The sequence below is a fragment of the Rhinolophus sinicus genome, linkage group LG15, assembly GCF_036562045.2.
Source record: "Rhinolophus sinicus isolate RSC01 linkage group LG15, ASM3656204v1, whole genome shotgun sequence".
Taxonomy (NCBI): domain Eukaryota; kingdom Metazoa; phylum Chordata; class Mammalia; order Chiroptera; family Rhinolophidae; genus Rhinolophus; species Rhinolophus sinicus.
The window spans coordinates 36871179-36890271 of NC_133764.1; the positions used below are offsets into that span (position 1 = coordinate 36871179).

At 45.7% G+C, this 19093-nt stretch overlaps 1 protein-coding gene across 4 annotated transcripts in view; it reads right to left on the bottom strand.

Moving 5' to 3' along the window:
- RNF157 (ring finger protein 157) overlaps positions 1-12659 on the bottom strand; it is a 66082-nt gene extending 53423 nt beyond the window's left edge. For 2 of the 4 annotated variants that reach the window (XM_074320777.1, XM_019745567.2), the window contains exon 1: positions 12443-12659. In XM_074320777.1, the coding sequence (XP_074176878.1) occupies positions 12443-12530 (88 nt within the window). In that variant the 5' untranslated portion in view covers positions 12531-12659. The remainder of the gene's footprint in view (positions 1-12442) is intronic. The other 2 variants (XM_019745566.2, XM_019745569.2) reach the window with 1 other exon arrangement.
- Between the last annotated feature and the right edge of the window lie 6434 nt (positions 12660-19093).

Below are 19093 nucleotides of genomic sequence, written 5' to 3' on the forward strand. Positions count from 1 at the left end.
TAAAAACAGTCACGGGGATGTAAAGTACAGCACAGGGAATATAGTCAATAATATTGTAATAACTATGGATGGTGTTGGCTGGGTATTAGACTTATCAGGGAGGATCACTTCTTAAGGTAAATAAATGTCTAATCATTATGTTGTATACCTGCAATTAATATAATATTAGATTGTATAACATACTTTGAGCTCTAGGTCACAAATAGAAAAAGAAAAGTAAAAACAAAAAATTTTTTTAACATCTCTGACCATTCAACTCGATTCTAATGCTACAGCACTGCTTTGGTTATTCACGTTTTTATTTATTTAAAAAATTACCCAATGCATGTCTTTTGCAAAAAAAACTGAATACATAGACGTATGTAATTTAAAAAGTGATAACCCAACTCTAGTCCATGAGAAGTAACTCCACTATTCACAACTGATGTGTGGTCTTCCAGATTTTTCTATACATATGTCAGCATACATATTCAGGCTTTCTATTTTGCTTTGTCTTTCCACTTAACTGGGAAGTTACGCACACTGATCTGCAAGTTGTTTGTTTTGCCTGATGTACTGAAGGCATCTTTCCACATCTGTACTTGTGGTCTGACCTCATCGTCCTCACTGACTACAGGAGAAGCTCGTATGCAGGGCTTACTCCATACCCGCCCTGAACTGCACTCCACAGGCTCTTCCGCACAACAACCCTGTAAGGTAGATGTTATTAAACTTTTCATTTTACAGAAGAGGAAATAAATGCACAGAGAATTTAAGTAATTTGTCCAAGGTCACACAGCTGAGAAGAGGCAGCATCAGGCCCCAAAGCCAGTGATTTTTATGCCAGAGCCTGTGTGTGCCATTGACGATCACACTACATTCCCCCTGAGGGCCCTGACTCACTGATTGATTGGTTGATTGATTTTTGCCATTTGATTGTTTCTACATCTGGAACATGTCCTTGCAGACTGTGTAGGTAAGGGTTTAAGCTCCCCTCCCCAAATCGGAAACTTTACTAGCACCATTTCCTGAATATTCCATTTGCCCTGCTAATGTGAAATGCTATTTTTATGCCTAGATCCGGACTCTGTTCTATTCTGAAGCAGTACAGTGGAGTTTAACAACTGTTGCTTTGCAGTATTCAGAGCAAGGCACACATCAATGGATCCAAACCTTCCCACATTCCCAAGTCCCCAGCCCGGACCCCTCTACCCACCTTCCTTCTACTTTGTGGCGCTCCCTCAAAACCCTCCTCCATCACAAAAGTTTCAGCCCCTTATGGCTTCCGTGTATTCCCATCCACATATTCTTCAGGCTCAAGAAGGTATTCCTCCTTTCCCCACTCCCAGGTTACATTCTTCACCTGAGTTCCCATTCCCAATTGCCTCTACCTCCTAGAGAGCTCATCAACAACCATCCTTTTCCTCAAAATTTCTGTTCCTCTCTCTTCAGTGGCATCTTACCTGCTTCATTCTATAAGCATATTCTCCATCCCCAACTTAAAAAACAAATACGAAAAACAGTTCCATCTCCCACAACTTAATATCCACCCACTCGCCTGCCATCCATCCGTCCATCCATCCGTGCATCCATCCATCCATCTTCTGTCTGCTCCCATTCCACATCCTCAGATCTTTACAACAGTCTCCATCACTCTACGGAAGCTTCTCTGGATCACCAACCAGGCCGTCAGTCTTTTCTCACACCTCATCCACCTTAGGAACGCTCAGCAGACTTCAGTGCTCATTTGTGAGGCTCTTTTTTCCTTGGCTTCCGAAACCTCTCACAGTTTTGAGTCTCTTCCCACCTTTCACTTGCTGCACTTTTTCGCCCAGGCCATAAACACGGACGTGTCTGCAAGTTCAATCCTCTCTTTAGTCTCTCTCTCTCTCCCCTCCTCCCCCAGCCATAGAATCAAAGCAAAAGCCTTGACTTAAAACAGAGCTGGATTTGATCTTGATGTTGCCATCTACCAGCGGTGAGACCTAGAACAAATTAATTTTTTTGAGCTTTGATTTCTTTATTTGCAAAATGGAGGTAATAATACCCCTTTCAAAGGATTGTTGTTGGGATCAAGGCGTGTGCAGTTGGCTGGGCCCCGTGGGCAATTAATATACATTGGCTTCTCCTTCTCAGTCTCAACTCCCAAACCTTTGTCTCGGCTCTTTCTTTGGAATTTCAGTCCAAATCTTTAACCGCCTGCCCTATCTTTTCACCTAGATAGCCTGTTTTTGCTTGAAACGCCATGAATAACCTTTTCCTCTGGAGGAAGGTGGAATAAAGAGCCTGTCATCTTAAGCAACGGCACCAGAACTCCTCTATGCGAAGGCATACTCTTTTTTTGGAATACACCTTAATAAGCTACACAGATTTGGAAAGTCACACCAAGGGCGCTGTGGTTGCCTGCTGATGGAGCTCAAACTGCTTTGTAACTTGGTTTTCTTCCCAGATGGAAGAGTGACTCGAAGAGTCAAAGAAAGGAGAGGTAGGAGGGAAGAGACACTGAGCCAGAGAAAGGCTGGGGTTGGTGAGCTTAGGAGCCAGTGCAACTCCTACCTGCAGTGCAGCTCAGGCTAACGACGCTTATTTCTTTAGTTGTGTTTCTACGATGTAAGCCCCAACTTCACCACCCTCCTCAAGTCTCTAGTAGAACCTACAATTTGAATACATCATGGGAATGGAAAGTGAAGAATGGCCTGATGTCACATCTGTAGGAGGGCAAAGACAGACAGCTGGTGCTCAGGAGTCCACATGGTCACAGCCCGGGTCAGCTGGGAACCCACCGAAACCTGGCCGGGCTCATGAGAAGTCTATACTCTGCGATTCTGAAGACGAGGTAGATTTCTAATTTGCCTCCATCCTCAGGAGCAGGAAAGCCCCAGCTGACCTTTGGGACTAGCTGTAAAAGCAGTTTCTGCCCCCGATTCCCAATTCTGTCAATGGCGCCTCATTTCTCTGGTCACCCAAGCTGAAAATGTCAGAGCCATGAAAGCTATGGAAACCCTGAACGTGTGCTTTGTGCAAAGTATCCTCATCCAGACCTAGCCTTTTCCAGTTCGATTCCAGGAGGCTATCAGGTAATAATAGTTCCCTAGCAAACCTCTGCGTGTCCAGGCCTCTCCCCCCCAACCTATACCTCCGAGAGAAATTTTTCTCAGGACACGGTTCAGTTCCTCTCAGTCTGACTGCTCCCACCTCCCAAATGTTACTTCTCACTACCTCTCTAGAACTCACCTACTCACCATTCTCTAAGTCCACCGAGAACACTGGCCATTACTGCTGGACTGTCCGCACTGCACTATCCGAGAGTCCTGCCTTCAGACGCATTTGCTCCCAAGAACCCTACCCTTCGTGATCCAGCTCTTCTCTCTCTTTTATTCAATTGGCACAAACCCCTCTGCACTGCTTTTTTTTCAAACAGATTTATTGAGGTATAATATACATAGCACAGAATTCATCCACTGCACACTTCAATGATTCGGGTTACTACCAACACCATCCAGTTGAAAACATTCCCCCCCCCAAAATGTTCCCTCATGTCTGTTTACAGCTAATTCTCACTCCCATCCCAGCCTTAGGCAAACGGTGCTCTGCTTTCTATCTGTGTAAAGTTGCCTTTTCTGGCCATTTCATATAAATGGACTCCGACTAGTCTTCCACTCCGCTTTTCACTTAGCGTGAGGTTTCTGACGCTCATTCACGTTGTGTGACATGCAGTTCATCCCCCTGAATTACTGACTAGCACTTCATTGCATAAATCCTCCTCATTTTGTTCATCCACTCCCCCGCTGATGGACATCTGGGTTGTTTCCAGTTTTCTGACTATTAGGAGCAGCGCTGCTATGGACACTGGCACAGGCCTCTGTGGGCACGCGCGTCTTCTTTTCTTTTGGATAGATTCACAGAAGTGGAACTGTTGGATCATAAGATAAATTTGTTCATCTTTTCAAGAAACTGCCAAACTCTTTTCCAAAGTGGCTGTACCATTTTACATTCCCATCAGCAACACGTAAGGATCACAACTGCTCTGCATCTCACCAACACTTGATGTTGTCTTTGTATTTGAGCCATCCTAGTGGTTGTGAAGTATTAATTCATTGTGGTTGTAATTGTATCTCCCTAACTTTTTCCATGTGCTTATTACTCATTCTTACATCTTCTTTGGTGATATGTCTAGTCAACTCTTTTGTCCATCTTTAAATTGGGTTGTTTGTCTTCTTAATATTGTAAAAGTTCTTGATATTCTGAATATAAGTTCCTTACCTACGTGATCTGCAAATATTTTCTTTCAGAGGTGGCTTGTCTTTTCATCTTAATATTATTATTGTCTTTGGAAGCAGCAACTTTTTCAATTTTGAAGAAATCCAATTTATCAGTTCTTTCTTTTATGGATTACGCTTTTGGTATTGTATCAAAGAACTCTGCCCAATTTGAATCAAATATTTTATCTCATATCTTCTTTTAGTGGTTTTATGGTTTTAGCTTTTGTGTGGAGGTCTATGGTCCATTTTTAAAAGAGCTTTATTGAGATGTAATTCACATACCATAGTAGCACCTATTGAAAGTATACAATCCAAAGGTATTTTAGTATATTCACAGAGTTATGCAACTATTCACCACTATCTAATTTTAGAACATTTTCATTACCCTAAAAACAAACCCATTAGCAGTCACTCCTCATTTCCATCCCCCCCCCCCAGCCAGTGGCAATCACTAATCTACTTTATATTTCTATGGATTTGTCTCTTCCGGACATTTCTTATAAATGGGATTATACAATATAGGGCCTTTTGCATCTGGTTTCTTTCACTTAGCATTAATACAAGGTTCATCCATGTGGTAGCCAATATCAATACTTCATCCCTTTTTATTGCCAAAGAATATTCCATTGTATGGATTTACTACATTTCACTTATTAGTTGTTTAATTCATCAAGTGATGGACATTTGAGTTATTTCCACCTTTTAGCTATTGTGAAGAACGCTGCTATGAATACATATTTGTGTATACGTTTTGGTGTGAATTTTTTTCCATTTTTCTAGGTCGTCTGCATGTCCATATAAATTTTAAGATGAGCTGTTCAATTTCTTCAAAAAAGTCTGTTGGGATTTTTATAGGAATGTACTCAATCTTTAGGTCGGTTTGGAGAACACCGGCATTTTGACAATATTGAGTCTTCCAATCCATGAACATAAAATGTCTATTTAGTTGGATCTTTTTAAACTTTCTTAAAGCATCAATCTTGGCAATATTTTAGAATTTTCACTGTACAAGTCTTATACTTCTTATGTTAAATTTATTCCTATGAATTTTATTCTTTTTCATGTTATGGGAATGGAATTGTTTTCAGGTTACTGCTTCTATACAAAAGGACACTTGATTTTTATATGTTTTCTTGTATCTGCGACCTTCCTAACTCGTTTATTAGTTCTATTAGGTTTTTTGCATGGAATTCTTGGTGTTTTCTTTTCTTTTCTTTTAGATTTCACGTTTCATATCCCGTAAGCTATTTTGATTTTCACCAACTATTTAAAAATGTAAACATCACCTTAAAGTCATACAAACAAGGTGGCGGATGAGTCAGTTTGGCAACCCCGTTTCCAGGGATTTTAACAAAAACTTATTACACAATTCCAGGAGACGTCTAGATTTCTCTAGAACTTGGTCCTAATGATAGCTGATAAAGAAGCTCAGATAATACTTTGCTTCCAATTGTGTTAGTCTCTTTTTATTCTTTTGGTAATCTCTTCCAGAGTTCGCTACTACCGTTTGCAGGTGATGAAACGTCTAAGGAATCCACTTCAAATGTTGGCTGTGAGCATGGTCTTTCTCTTCACTTCAACTCCGAATTAAGACTTCTTTGGTCCTTGTTTTTATATTCCAGTCCTAGAAGTAGTTTTCACTGTAGAAATTATCTGCAGACAGTCTTACACTTTATAGTAGTGGTCTACCAGGCCCTAGCGTCTCCAGGAACGCTACACAGGATGGATTTAAACACGTATTAAACTGGGCTGGCCGGGTAGCTCAGTTGGTTAGAGCGCAGTGCTCTTAACAACAAGGTTGTCGGTTCGATCCCCACATGGGCCCCTGTGAGCGGCACCCTCCACAACTAGATTGAAACAACTACTTGACTTGGAGCTGATGGGCCCTGGAAAAACACACTTAAAAAAAAATTTAAATAAATAAATAAGTATTAAACTCAGAGGCATTCTCTCCAATGAGTTTAAATGTATTTTGTTTTCAGACAATCTACACGACGTTTTTCTTAAAAACAACGCTTCCGCTTCAAGTAAATGAAGGTCAAGATAAGTGCAGAGCTCAAGGTGACATCAGTCCCGTCTGTCCTAGTCCTGGAGTGTGGATGTAAAGCAGCAGCCAGTTATGATGACAGGTGATGGATCCCAATGGTCAACTGTGTTAGCATTTTTCCATTTCTAAACCATCCATAAGGAGAATCATATGGGGGTCACACCGCCCTCATGGTGGTCCAGCAGAGCAGCCAGGCCATCTGGATTCATGTTTTCACCAATTAAAAACTGGTAGTTTTTTTTTTTTTTTTTTTTACCTTTTTATTTATTTTAAGTGTTTTTCTTTTCAGGACCCATCAGCTCCAAGTCAAGTAGTTGTTTCAATCTAGTTGTGGAGGGTGCAGCTCACAGTGGCCCATGTGGGGATCGAACCAGCAACCTTGTTAAGAGCACCGCACTCTAACCAACTGAGCTAACCGGCTGCCCCAGAACTGGTAGTTTTTGAAATTAGGAAGGATGTGCTAGATTTGCTCTGTAGCCCCTGGTCTCTGTTCTTCAAGTTTCCCTTGATTGATTTCATGTCATCCTCAATGTACTTCTTGTAGGCTTCTTCTGTGAAGCGGGTGTCCTGCAAATGATGGTTCATGACAATAACACCAGTGACTCCCCTCAGGGCCTGCTGGGGAGGCACTTCCACCAGTGAGCGAGTCATCAGTGCCCCCCTCTGTCTTCCTGACCATCCTCCCCTCCACCTCCAGGCACAGCCTGTCCTCGATCTCCCGGAGAACATCTCATCATGGCTGATGCGTCGGGGTAGATGATCGTGATGGCAGCTGGAAGGAGACAACGGCAGCGCTGCTTAGCAAGAGCCAGGAGCGAGCGTGAGGCAGCTGGAGCGGTGCTGGGGGGAGGGGGAGCGGGCAGAAAAGCCCTTGGTGTTTTCTACATACAAGATTATGTCACCTGTGAATACAGTTTTACTTCTTCCCTTACAATGCGGATGCCTTAAAAGTTGCTTAAAAAGGGTTTGTTTTGCCTAATTATACTCGTTAGAATCCCCAGTCAATATTGAATGGCAAAAGCAGACATCCTCACCTTGTTCCTAACCTTAGCAGGAAAGCATTTTGTACTTCACCATTAAGTATGATGCTAGCTGTGGGCTTTTCATAGATGCCCTTTATCAGGTCGAGGAAGTTCTTTTCTATTCCTAGTCTGGTGAGAGTTTTTATCATTGATGGGTGTTGGATTTTGTCAAATGCTCTGTCTGCCTCTACTGAGATGATGTATTGTTTTTTCCTTTATTCTATACACTTATATGGTGTATTAACATTGATTTTTTCAGACATTATGCCAACCTTGCATTCCTGAAATATATCCCACTTGCTCATGGTATATTCTATATTCTTATTTATCCGTATATGCATGCATTCTGTCTCTGGCACTAGATGATACGCTCTGAAATTTTAGAAGTAGCATCATTTTAAAATAATGATTTTAAAGACCGCAATTTTTAGATTAAAAAAAAAAGTGTATTTTCACAGCACAAGCATTCTCTCAGCGACTAAAACTTTGAGCTTAGAATTTACTTAGTAAGAACAATTAGTTAAACTAGGAAGCCACTATGGCTTTACACTGTTACATGTCAACATGGCTAGACTATGCCACTAGCCTCGGGTACACACTAGTCCAGATGTTGCTATGAGGTTAATTGTAGATGGACTGACATCTACAATCAACTGGCTTTAAGTAAGCGATAACCCCTTGATAATGTGGGTGGGCTTCATCCAATCACGCGAAGGCCGTAAGTGCAAAAACTGATGTTCCCTGAAGAAGGAATTCTGCCTCAAGTCTGTAACGTAGACATCCTGCCTGAGTTTCCAGCCTGCCCTACAGCCTGCCCTACAGATTTTAGATTCAAGACCACAACACTGACTCCTGTCTGAGTAGCTGGTGTGCCAGCCTGCCCTACAAATTTCGGACTTGCCAGCCCCCACAATCACATGAACAAATGCCTTAAAAATACACACACACACACACACACACAGTTTCTCTGGAGAACCTGGATTCACACAGCCACCAAATAGCTTGTTTTGTTAATACTCCCTTCTGTGACCCACATCATGAATAGCAAAGTTGATCCGAGGGCATCTAGCCCACCACCTGCCATAAGCATCAAAATCACTGGGCACAAATCAGAATCTATATACTGGTGCACAGCACAAAGCACGATATAGCAGGTGCCCCATAAGGCGCATTCGTGATAATAAACAGAAAGAGAAAAGAGATGCTGAAGAACAAAAGAAAACAACCACCATCATACAAGAAAATCAAAGGCCCTAAACCTGAAGACAAAAATCAAAAGGTGAAAGAAATCAGTCTGCTCTCAATGAAGTAAAGTACAAATAAGGCAAAAATACTGGAGTTTTTGAAAGTAACAGAATCACCACATTTCAAGTGTTTAAAAAATAATAGTAGCATTTGAACTCTTGACCTGGATGACTTCATCATTAAACAGAGCAACATCTAGTTTTTGTCCTGGTATTAAATGCATTTACTATGAATTTCAGGAACCCACTTAACGTCTCAATCAAACTGGGGCAGAACCGAATAACCCTATTACGTAGTAAATTCCATATTTTTAAGTCCCCGATTTCAAAACTAATATTAAATTGAAGCTCTGAAAAGCTAAGAGAAACGTTTACAACTATCTGACAGGCAACGGCTTATTACCCATGCTTTAAAAACTGCTTTTGCCATAGGACAGACCCCCTTGACAAGCATATGTGTACTCTTGAACGTAACAAAAGTGTGGAGAATGGTGATGTTAGCTGCTCAGCACTCTGATGACCCTTCTGAATTTTTATGATTGGTTTACCTCTTAACACTTAAGCAAAATGAATTACTCCTATTTTTCAATTTGCTCAAATATGTAGCAGGAAATGAACTAGATTTATCAGGTACTGAATTATAATGCAATTAAATGGTCTTTATAGCATGCCGATTTCTTCCTGGGTAGAGAAAATAGGCCTAATGACTTTTATCAATGTCCATACCCCTTTCAAAGATGGGCATGCATGCATTAAAAACCACCTCCTCAGCAAAACCGTATCTTCGCTAAACAAATGACTGTGGGCTTTTAAAGAAGCAAAAATCTTAGGGAAGGATTTAATAGCATGTATGGCTTCTAACTCAGGAATGACCAAGGCCAAATCAAATGCAGAATAGTTCTATAAATAGCTTTCTATGCTAATGAGGAAATAGTATAGAGAAATGAACCCCCACCATACTTTCTGTCACTTAAATGATTAGCATTCATGTACTTATTGACAAATCTAAAAATCACCTAAGAACATATGTATAACATTAATTATTGCTGCATTGTTTGCAACAGTAAAAGATTGAAAAAACTCCCAAATATTCATCAACAGGAGACTATGTTAAAAAAAAAGGCATGTGTATACAAAGAAATATTATTGAATTGTTAAAAAATAATCAAAACCCTCACAAATATGGACATAATCCCAAGACATCTCCAATATCTCTGGAAGTGAAAAAAACAAGGTACAGAACAGTCTAACCAGCATGCTATGCTTGTGTGTACACAAGAAACTGCAAGAAACCAAAAGCTGTTCCGTAGGCCTGGGAGGTGTGTGGGGAGTTAGGAGAACTGGGAGGCCGGACTGAAGTGAGAGCAAGACTTTCCCAGGATGTCTTTTCATTCTTTTAAACTTTGAACCAGGTTGACCACATTAGTTATTCCAAAAATAAACAATTCTAAATAATTTAGGCTAATTCATTTTCACATATTTCTATTTGAAAAGGCTACAAAACAATAATAGGTTACAAACCCAAGTTCCAACATGAAATCAGCTATTCTCGATAATTTTTCAATGTTTCCAGTTCAATGTATATACAAAATGAAGGGCTTCCTTTAAAAAATATAAAAAAATGAAAAGCGGTTTCTGCAGGGCACTGAGACTATCATTCCAGGGACAGATGACAGTGTTGTTTTCTGGAACAACTATTCCACAGGCAGCAGAGTTTCAGAGACTTTCCAGTGTCCGTCACCTAAGAAAGCTGACTCTGCTGTTTCCTTTGTTCTATACCAGTCTCAAGATAAGGAGACTTCTCAAAATCAACCCAGTTTGATTCCTCAACAGGGACAGGCCTCTGAGTTTTGTTTCAGTTCTGACGCAGAATACCCTCCATTCCACAGATCAGCAAGGACAAGTTCAAAATCTAATTCGTTGGGAAAGGCAGAGGCTGATGGTTTAGTAAGAGTATTACTTGCTGGGTCACGCTGGCCCAACTCATTTCTCTGGGCCTCCATTTTCTTACCAGCAAAATAAGTGGGTCTTAGAGGCCAACCTTTCTCAAAGGTTCCTTTCAGGTCTAAAACACTATAATCCCATAAAGCGTTAGGCCAACTTAAAAACCAGCTGAAGGGTGAGAGACGCCTCTAGGCTAGTGCATATATGCAAGGTCACCCAATTTTCAAGTCCACAAAGGTTTGCTGGCTGGGACATGCACGTTCTGACTCCTATTTTCTGTGTTTTACCTTCAACATAAATAAATGGGTCCACCTGATGCAAAGATTTCTCTCATACAAAATTTCTGATTAAGAATGAGTTACAATTAGATAAAACTTTAAAAAGATTGGTAGAGTGGAAACAATTACTTAAAGTTGTAGGTATTGAGTGTGCTGGTTAAGAAAAGTTTTAGTTTGATCCATTATCCTTTCATTATCATCCAAGACTCATACTTGTATTAACATCCTTTGGGGAATAGCCTTCCAGAGATTCACCTACGCTAATCCCCATACTTGAGGGAGGGTGGATATTCTTCTGCGGCAGCAAACTCTACTGAGAACTCCGAGCTCAGCAAAACATGCTCCATATTTTGATCAATAAAGGCTAAGTGATTGCAGGGGGGAAAAAATTCACAAACACTTGTGCATATTTTCATCTATTACAAAGCAAAACACATGCTTCCTTTACCACTGGTTTCAGATCAGCATAATCAACTAGAGCTTGATTAAAACACGAATGAGCTGTAGCTTATCTCAGACTGTTCTAAAACGGCTCTTAAGCATATGCAGCTCTGCAAGGATTCATTCTTTGGCACAGAAGCAGTGAGAAACACAGCCCTGGCGGACACTCTGCAGGGGTGCAGGTTCATTGTCTGGTCTCTGCGTTCACCTGGCACAAACTGGACACACTGCTGAGAAACCAGCTCATCTCATTAGCATGTCTTTATTCTACTGTCCAATTCTGACACCTCTCCAGGATCAGCCAAATCCTCATCAGATCCTATGCCAAAGAGAAGGTGGTAGTCATGGGTCCCCAGAAGTCTTGAGAAAAGCAATGAAAAACAAAGAGCAGAGAGTTAGGTCATGCACCAGCAGCTCAGAATTGGCTGGTGCTCAGATTCACTTCTGAACCTCTCTCTGCTGTCAAAATCCTCCATCTCCAACGCCTATGCCACAACCCAGAGGCTGGAGACATGACACTTCTTTTTAATGATTCTGAGAACAAATATAATACTTTTCTATATGTTAAATACCTGCGCCCTGCCCCAGAACTAGCCTCATTCCAAAATCCAGCCTTGCAGCTACTCTGGCAAAGGGTCAGCCCAGGTGACTGACACTTGGATCCCCAAACATTTCTGTTCAACACTCTTCTTCTGACAGCCTCTTGAAAAGCACCAGCACTGAAAACACAATTTCGGCCTCCCTCCTCCAGCAGGTGGTGAAGGCTTTCCCCTGAGAAAACTAATTCAAACCTGTGCCGTCCGTCTCTGAGGCCTGGATGCGCCGACCAGGGCCAGCACCTAGCAAAGGTGCCTGTTTCGGATGCCAAGCCCGCTCATCCAGCCCTCGGCACCCCAAGGGAAAGGGGGCCCCAGGTGGGAAGAAAGGGGACGGGCGAGGGGCTGCGGGGGGCCGGGACCCGCCTGCGCCCTGGGTACCCCGCCCCCCGGGAGCCGCAGTGCCCCCAGCACACGTCTGTCACAGGACAGCCTGCGCGCAGGCCGCTCACGTCCTGCTGGCCACGGCGGCGACCCCGCCAGGGCCCCGCAAGCACCCCTGCTCGCCTCCTCCCTGACCTCCCTCCCTCCAAGCTCGCTCTGCAGCGACGTGTGCCGCTCGGTGCCCAGGAGCCCCGGCCCTGGGGCGGCGCGCCCTCCTCCCCAGCCCGTGCGGCGCGCGCCCTCACCGGACTTGGGCGGGTAGCGGTACACGGAATTGGACGGGATGTCCACCTCCTCCACGCCCGCGTGCTGCCGGCTTGTCAGGGCGCCCATGGCCGCTGCGCCCGCGCCGCCCTCGGCGCCTCACCGCAGCCGCTCGCCCCGCGCCCGGAGCGGGGGTCGGCTGCCCGCCGCGGCCGGCTCGGCCTCGGCCTCGGCGCTGCGGCTCTGGCGGCGGGGAGCCCCCGGCGCGCCGCGCACCATCCTCCGCCGGGCCCCGCGGCGGCGCCTCTGCGAGGGGGGCTGCGGGTGGGCCGGGGGCGCCGCCGCCTCAGGCCGCGTGATGTCAGCGGCGGCTCCGTGCGGGGACCGCGGCGGCCACGGCCAATGGCGTGGCGGGGCGGGAGCGGCCGCGCGGCGCCAGCCAATGGGCGGCCGGATGCGGCGGAGCGGCGGGGCGGTGGGACGGCGGGGCGGGGGCCCGGGGCCGAGGCGCGTGGCCCAGCCGAGCCTGCTCGTCCCGGCTCAGATTACCGCGCCGCCGCCGCGGCTCTGCGGCCCGCGAGGCCCGGCCGGAGTTCGCGTCCCGTTGTCCCAAACATCGGAAAGCGGCCTCGTCCAGCCCCACCGCTCGGTATCTGCAAAGCCGACGGTCACAAACCCCGCAGAGGGGCGCTCACAGCCCCTGAGCTGTGGCAGTTCGGGGGGCTCGGGAGCAGAGAGTTACGTGGCATTGGCGACTCTCACGCCCCCGGCGCCTCAACCCCAAAGTGCTGTGCCAATCCCATCTCCCAGGGGTTGGGGAGATGAGTCAGTGCTGGTGACCGACTAGGAAGATGTCGCCATCCCTCTTACGTAGCTCCTTCCAAAGCGCTGAACTCTATAGCTGCTGTCTGTTTATGGGTCCTTTGGCCGGCGCACGTAGCCCTGAAGTTAGGAGACCATCAACCTCTGATTGAACCTTTTGGAAATTGTGGATGGACTGGTTCCAAGAGAGTCAACTCAGGTGAATGCAGCAGACCGGGGACTCCTCTTGAAAACACACACCAAACAGTGGGGAGCTTGCACAGGCACAAGACGTCATTCCAAAGCTTAATTACAGACACTTGTGTTTTAAACCTTTTATTTTATTTGTGGGTCTGGTGTGTTGTTGTTTTCCTGAGAGAGTGGGCTGATCAGCAAAAAATTCAACTGCTAGAACATGACTTCACAACTCTTCAACAATGTTTAAAATATAGCTCGAATGCCTGGTCCCCTTGACTAGGTTTGTAAAGCCATTTTATAGAGTCGAGCTTTTTCTTGATTACATTTTGCATTTTTCATCAGCCTCTTTTCGGCAGTACCAAACAGACCTGGAGTTAAAGGTACCCACGCCCAATTGCCTTGGTTTTCTCCAAGGGCCCAGGATGGCAGGACCACATCTCTGTCACTTATATTGACTGACGCTGAGGAGGCCTGAGCTTCAGGATGAGTTCCAGGCTCAGACAATTGATGGACATTCTCCCCCACGCACAAGAGCTCTCTGGCAGAGTTCAGAGCCCTCACTCCATCGAGCCCCCGGCCCTAACCACTTTCAGACATACCCTTGGGAGGGAACTGGTGTCCTCCTTGACACACCTCTCACCACACACAGGTCCTACCTTGTAATTGCTGGAGAAAAGAAAGGTAAGCTACAAGTCAGGGAGAATCTTGGACCGCTTCAAAACAGAAGGCCTTCGGCACATCACAGAGGAAAATGTTGCCTCATAATCCTGGGCTCTGTTCAGAAGCTTTTGTTCTTCTTGCTCTCAGCGTTTTGTAAAGGGAGTACCATCCCCTTTAGGGGTTTCTTTGTCTCTGAGGGTTTCTTCCCAGCCAGAGCCAGGCGAGGACGTGGCTGGATCGGGCCACTCAGTCTTGTTGTTTGCAAAGATCTGTCCTGATACCACCTCAGCCTCCACTGAGCCCGGGAAGGAGGTTCATTCCCCATCTTGGATAACACTCCCCAAGCCTATAACTAAGTCGCACCTCCCACGAATGAGTCATGAATCCAATGCTTGGAACAGTAAAGAAAAACAAGGCACAGAACAATAACATTAGCAGACATTTATTGAACAGTATGTGCTGGGCCGTATTTTTAACGCTTGTACACATACCAAAGCATTCATCCCTCACAGCAACCCTATGAAGTATGTGCTATTATAATAACACCTCTATTTTACAGTTGAAAAAACAAGGCAGAGAAAAAGCACTGTGCTTTGAGTTGGACAAATCAAGACCCTAACCAGTTGTGTACCTTTGGGCTGAGCTGTTTCCTCACCTGTAAAATAGCCCGGCCCCCACTGGCTATTGCCAAGAAGCAGTAAGTGAATCAAGGCTCCGTTAAAAAAAGAAGCAATTCCCAGCTGCCTAGGGTCATGAGGCAGAAGAGAAAGGGATGGGGGTAGTTCAGAGAAATTCTAGATCAAAGAGACTTTCTGTGAACTAATTGAGTTAGAGTCCCACTTTCTATGTAATCACATAGTGTTACAGTTTGGGAAATGAGACCTTCAGCCGGTGTCCAGGCAAAGGGGAGCTAAGCCGCCAAACCCTTGGAGCAGCACCTCTGGGCAGCCAGTCCTGCATTCCTCTGTGGTCCTTCCTTGGCACCACTTGGCTTCCTTGCCAGAGATGTGGGCCAGTGAGAGGACGTGAGGGAGAAGACATCACAGACAAAAGGAAAAATCCAGAAGTGACTGCCATGGAGAGAGCCATAAAAATGCTTTTAACTTGAATAAACGATATGGGGAGGGTGGCCCAGCGTGCAGAGGGAAATTACATGCAAATACCATGCGTCCTTTGGGTAAATCGCCGCACAGCATCCTGTACATTTCCAGGCAGTGGATGCAGCCCTTGGGAGAAACCCAGCAGAGAACCCAGCATCTAAGGGCCTGGGGGGCAGGCGTGAGGGGTGAGGGGTCTTGGGGGGTTCTCTAAGCATCCGCGGAGGGCAGGGAGGCAAAAGCCACATTATTTCATCAGGTTCGAGCCCTTCTTCTCATCCTTGGGTCTATGGGAGAAAGGAGAGGCATGTGCGGAAAGCACAGGGACGAGGAATTTCTAGGTCAGCAAGTCCCTTTGGGCTTTTAATTTTGTTCATCTTGGCTGTCCTGGTTTCAGCTCACCTTTGTAACACATCCACTCATTTCAACGATTTGCAGATTCCTGTAACACGAAGGAGAGAGAGTCTGCAGGTGAAAAGCTGACAGTTGCTGCCCTGTGTGTGGCACTGCATTCCCAAGGCAGCAGGGTGGGCGCGATGGCTCAGAAGACAGACCCCTTCTTGGCTGTTCGCTAGGCTGTTCTGCCCCTGCGAGCGGTAGAGGAATACTGGAGCGCTGGCTGCTTTGAGTAAGTGCAGGGCCTTCTCCAAAAGTTAGGGCTCAATCCGCAATCCACGGGCCCTGATTTCTCTCTCAGTCCTTGACCTGTGGCTTCAGTGGATTAAAGCTGAAACTACCCACAGAGATTTTCACATCCTGCTCCAGATCAGTGGACTAGGCTGACACCGACAGAGGCGACTGATCCTAAATGCTTTGGGACCCTGCAAATGGTTCCTCTGGCAACCAAAGGCTCTGCAGAGGAAAATGACCTTGTCCATTAGGAAATCAACCGTTGGGCTTTCATATTTTGCTTTTTGCCAAATGTGAATTCCTCGCTGTTAATTTCCTCCTCAGCTGTGTGCCGCTAACAAAAGAGAACTGTTCAAACAGCTGCAAACTTCAGCTGGGTTTGCAGCTTCTTAATCCACTTTTCAAGTTAAGACCAAAACGAAAGACAGTGTTTACGCTGCCCAATGTGGCTGGGCCCGGGGTGAGGAGAGTAAGCGCCTCGGGTGAAACTTTCGAGTTGACGCTCACTCTCAGTATTGGGCAGGTGCCTCACCTGCTTCACCCCAGTTCCATCCAGCCCTACTTGCTGCCCAGGCATCTTGCATTTGGAGAAATGAGAGACCTGGGACATTAATACCATTCAAGGACCAGTTTTAAAAAATGAGTTTGTTCCATTTTGCTTTACTTGAGTCCCAGAACGTTTCGAGCAAATACCAGACCCTGTAAGCTCTTTTCTGTACATACAGCCACTTCTGCCTTCCTTTGTCCTGCCCTGCTTTTGGTTTTGAGCTCAACCCCACAGGGTGGCTGGGGAAGGGGCTGTACATTCCACGTGATAATAGAGTCGATAGGAAAACAACGCACCACTTACAGGGCAGCCCAGTAGGTATGCATCCGCGCCCCCCCCCCTGCCTTTCTCTGGTAAGCACCAGGCAGGCAAAAAGCCCAGCATCTTTCTCTCGTTACCCAGAGAAACCACAGTGTGGAAGAGGCAGTGTGGTGATAGACCCCACACCACTCTAACAAATGCTCAGCTGCAATTACTTAGACAAACAATGGAAAAAATGAGAACAAATTCTCTTCCTTCTCCCAGGATTTCTTGACGATGTGTGTCCTGGCTGGAGCGTCAGATCTGGCAGAAGCCTACAGGTCATCCAGTCCAGCCCCCCTCACCCTACAGACGAGGCAGCTGCAGCCCAGGTAGGGGAAGGGACTCGCCCGCCGGAGGCCACACGAGTAGCAGCACGATTCAGTACTCGGGATCCCAGGCTCCATGCACTGGGCCTCGCTTTGTGAAACACATACTGCTGGTTTGGTTTCTGTGTTTGCAGGGGAGGCTGTCTTCTAGAGCTGGTGTAAGAGGACAGACACATCAACTCAAGGACAAAGCACAGAAACCCACACAAATGCAGTACGACACACAGTGAAGTGCCCTCACTTGGAAGTTGTCATAACTGTGTTCAAGCGGGAACAAGAAGGCCACAGAGCTTCCCTCCACTAGAGTCTCCCCGCTCCTTCCACTCCTCTGAAACAGGACCTGAGGTCAGATGGTCACCTAACTCCTCCCAGCCCAGGAACCAAAGGGCAGATGAAAAAAGAGGAGCAACCACCAAGGGTTAGATGAGGTTCTCAGCAAGTGGGTTAAAAGTGTCATATACACACTAATAGTGTGTTCCGGGCTAAAGTCCACCACCGGCAGGCAATGCAATAACTGCATTTACAATGACACACTTATTCCTGAGCTAATTGCTTGTCTATTTAAGTGATAACTACTGTCCTCATTAGGGCAGTTCAAAGACGAGGCTTTGAGTGTGACAGAGCAGCAGCAGACGACGCCTTACTGCTGTGGCTCCCACAGTAAACTGTTGGAAGCCTTAGATCTTTTTTATGCACCGTGAGGTGTATATTTATTATACTGCTTAGTTGTATACTGTTATCTTTTATATTCCAAGGTGAAATCTGTGCATGAAAAGAGGTCTGGCAGTTGCATTAGCTTCCTCTCTGGCTTTCCTGCCTCCTGGTATCTCCCTCCTCTCGTCCATTCTCAATATCGCTCTCAGGTTAACTCGCCTGATATGCAGCTGTTATCCTGTTACTCTCTTGCCTATATGCTTTCAATGGCTTCCTATTACCTTACACAAGACAGACACTTCATCCCTGAGTCTTTTCTTCCCTCTGCTCCTTCTAAGCCCCTATTTGTACCCTGACTGCAGCCATCATTCCTGCTTATGCGGTTGCTCATGAAAAACCTTTCCACTCCCATGTGCTGGAGTGAATCCCACTCAGACTGAATCCAACCTTTCCCACAGAGCCACCTCTGAGAACCAAGGCCCTCCTTCCTAGGAGTCTTACTGCATGAACAATTTTCTGTATAATTCATTTGATACTTATATACAGGATATTATATGGCTTAGTTGTATACTGTTATCTGTTCCGAGATGAAACCTATCCCCCTGCCTTCAGAGGCAAAAGGCATATAAGACTCTGGGGCCAAACAGAACAGGTTTCAAAACCCAGCTCTTGAGATGGCCGGTTAGCTCAGTTGGTTATGGTGCTGATAACACCAAGGTTGCTAGTTCGATCCCCGCATGGGCCACTGTGAGCTGCGCCCTCCTTAAAAAAAAATCCCAGCTCTTCTCTTACTGTCTGTGTATGTTGGGAAAGTTCCTCAATCTCTCTAAGCTTTAGTTTCCTCATCTATAAATGGACATGAGAATAGCACAGAGCTGTTTGAGCATTCAGTCAGATGAGGCATGCATGTGAAACCCTAACACAGCTCCTGGCACACTTTTGTAAATGCTAACTTTTTTTAAATTAGAAAAAAAATTGTCGGGCTGGCCTGGTGGCTCAGGCGGTTGGAGCTCCATGCTCCTAACGCCTAAGGCTGCCAGTTCGATTCCCACATGGGTCAGTGGGCTCTCAACCACAAGGTTGCCAGTTCAATTCCTCGAGTCCCGCAAGGGATGGTGGGCTGCGCCCCCTGCAACTAACAAGGGCAACTGGACCTGGAGCTGAGCTGCGCCCTCCACAACTAAGATTGAAAAGTTCAACAACTTGACTTGCAAAAAGTCCTGGAATTACACACTGTTCCCCAATAAAGTTTGTTCCCCTTCCCCAACAAAATCTTAAAAAAAAATAAAAAAAATTGTCATGAAGTAGTTGGGTTCCAAAAGATCATTTTTTAAGTCAGAGTTCCAGGATTCAGAGACCAGATATGCATTCGAGACGCTGCCTTCATCGGGCAGGGCACTGAGGTTGATGTCCTGCTGGCCGGAGGCTGAGCCCAGGTGTTGGGACCTCTTGAGACGTCACCTTTCCAGGCCCACT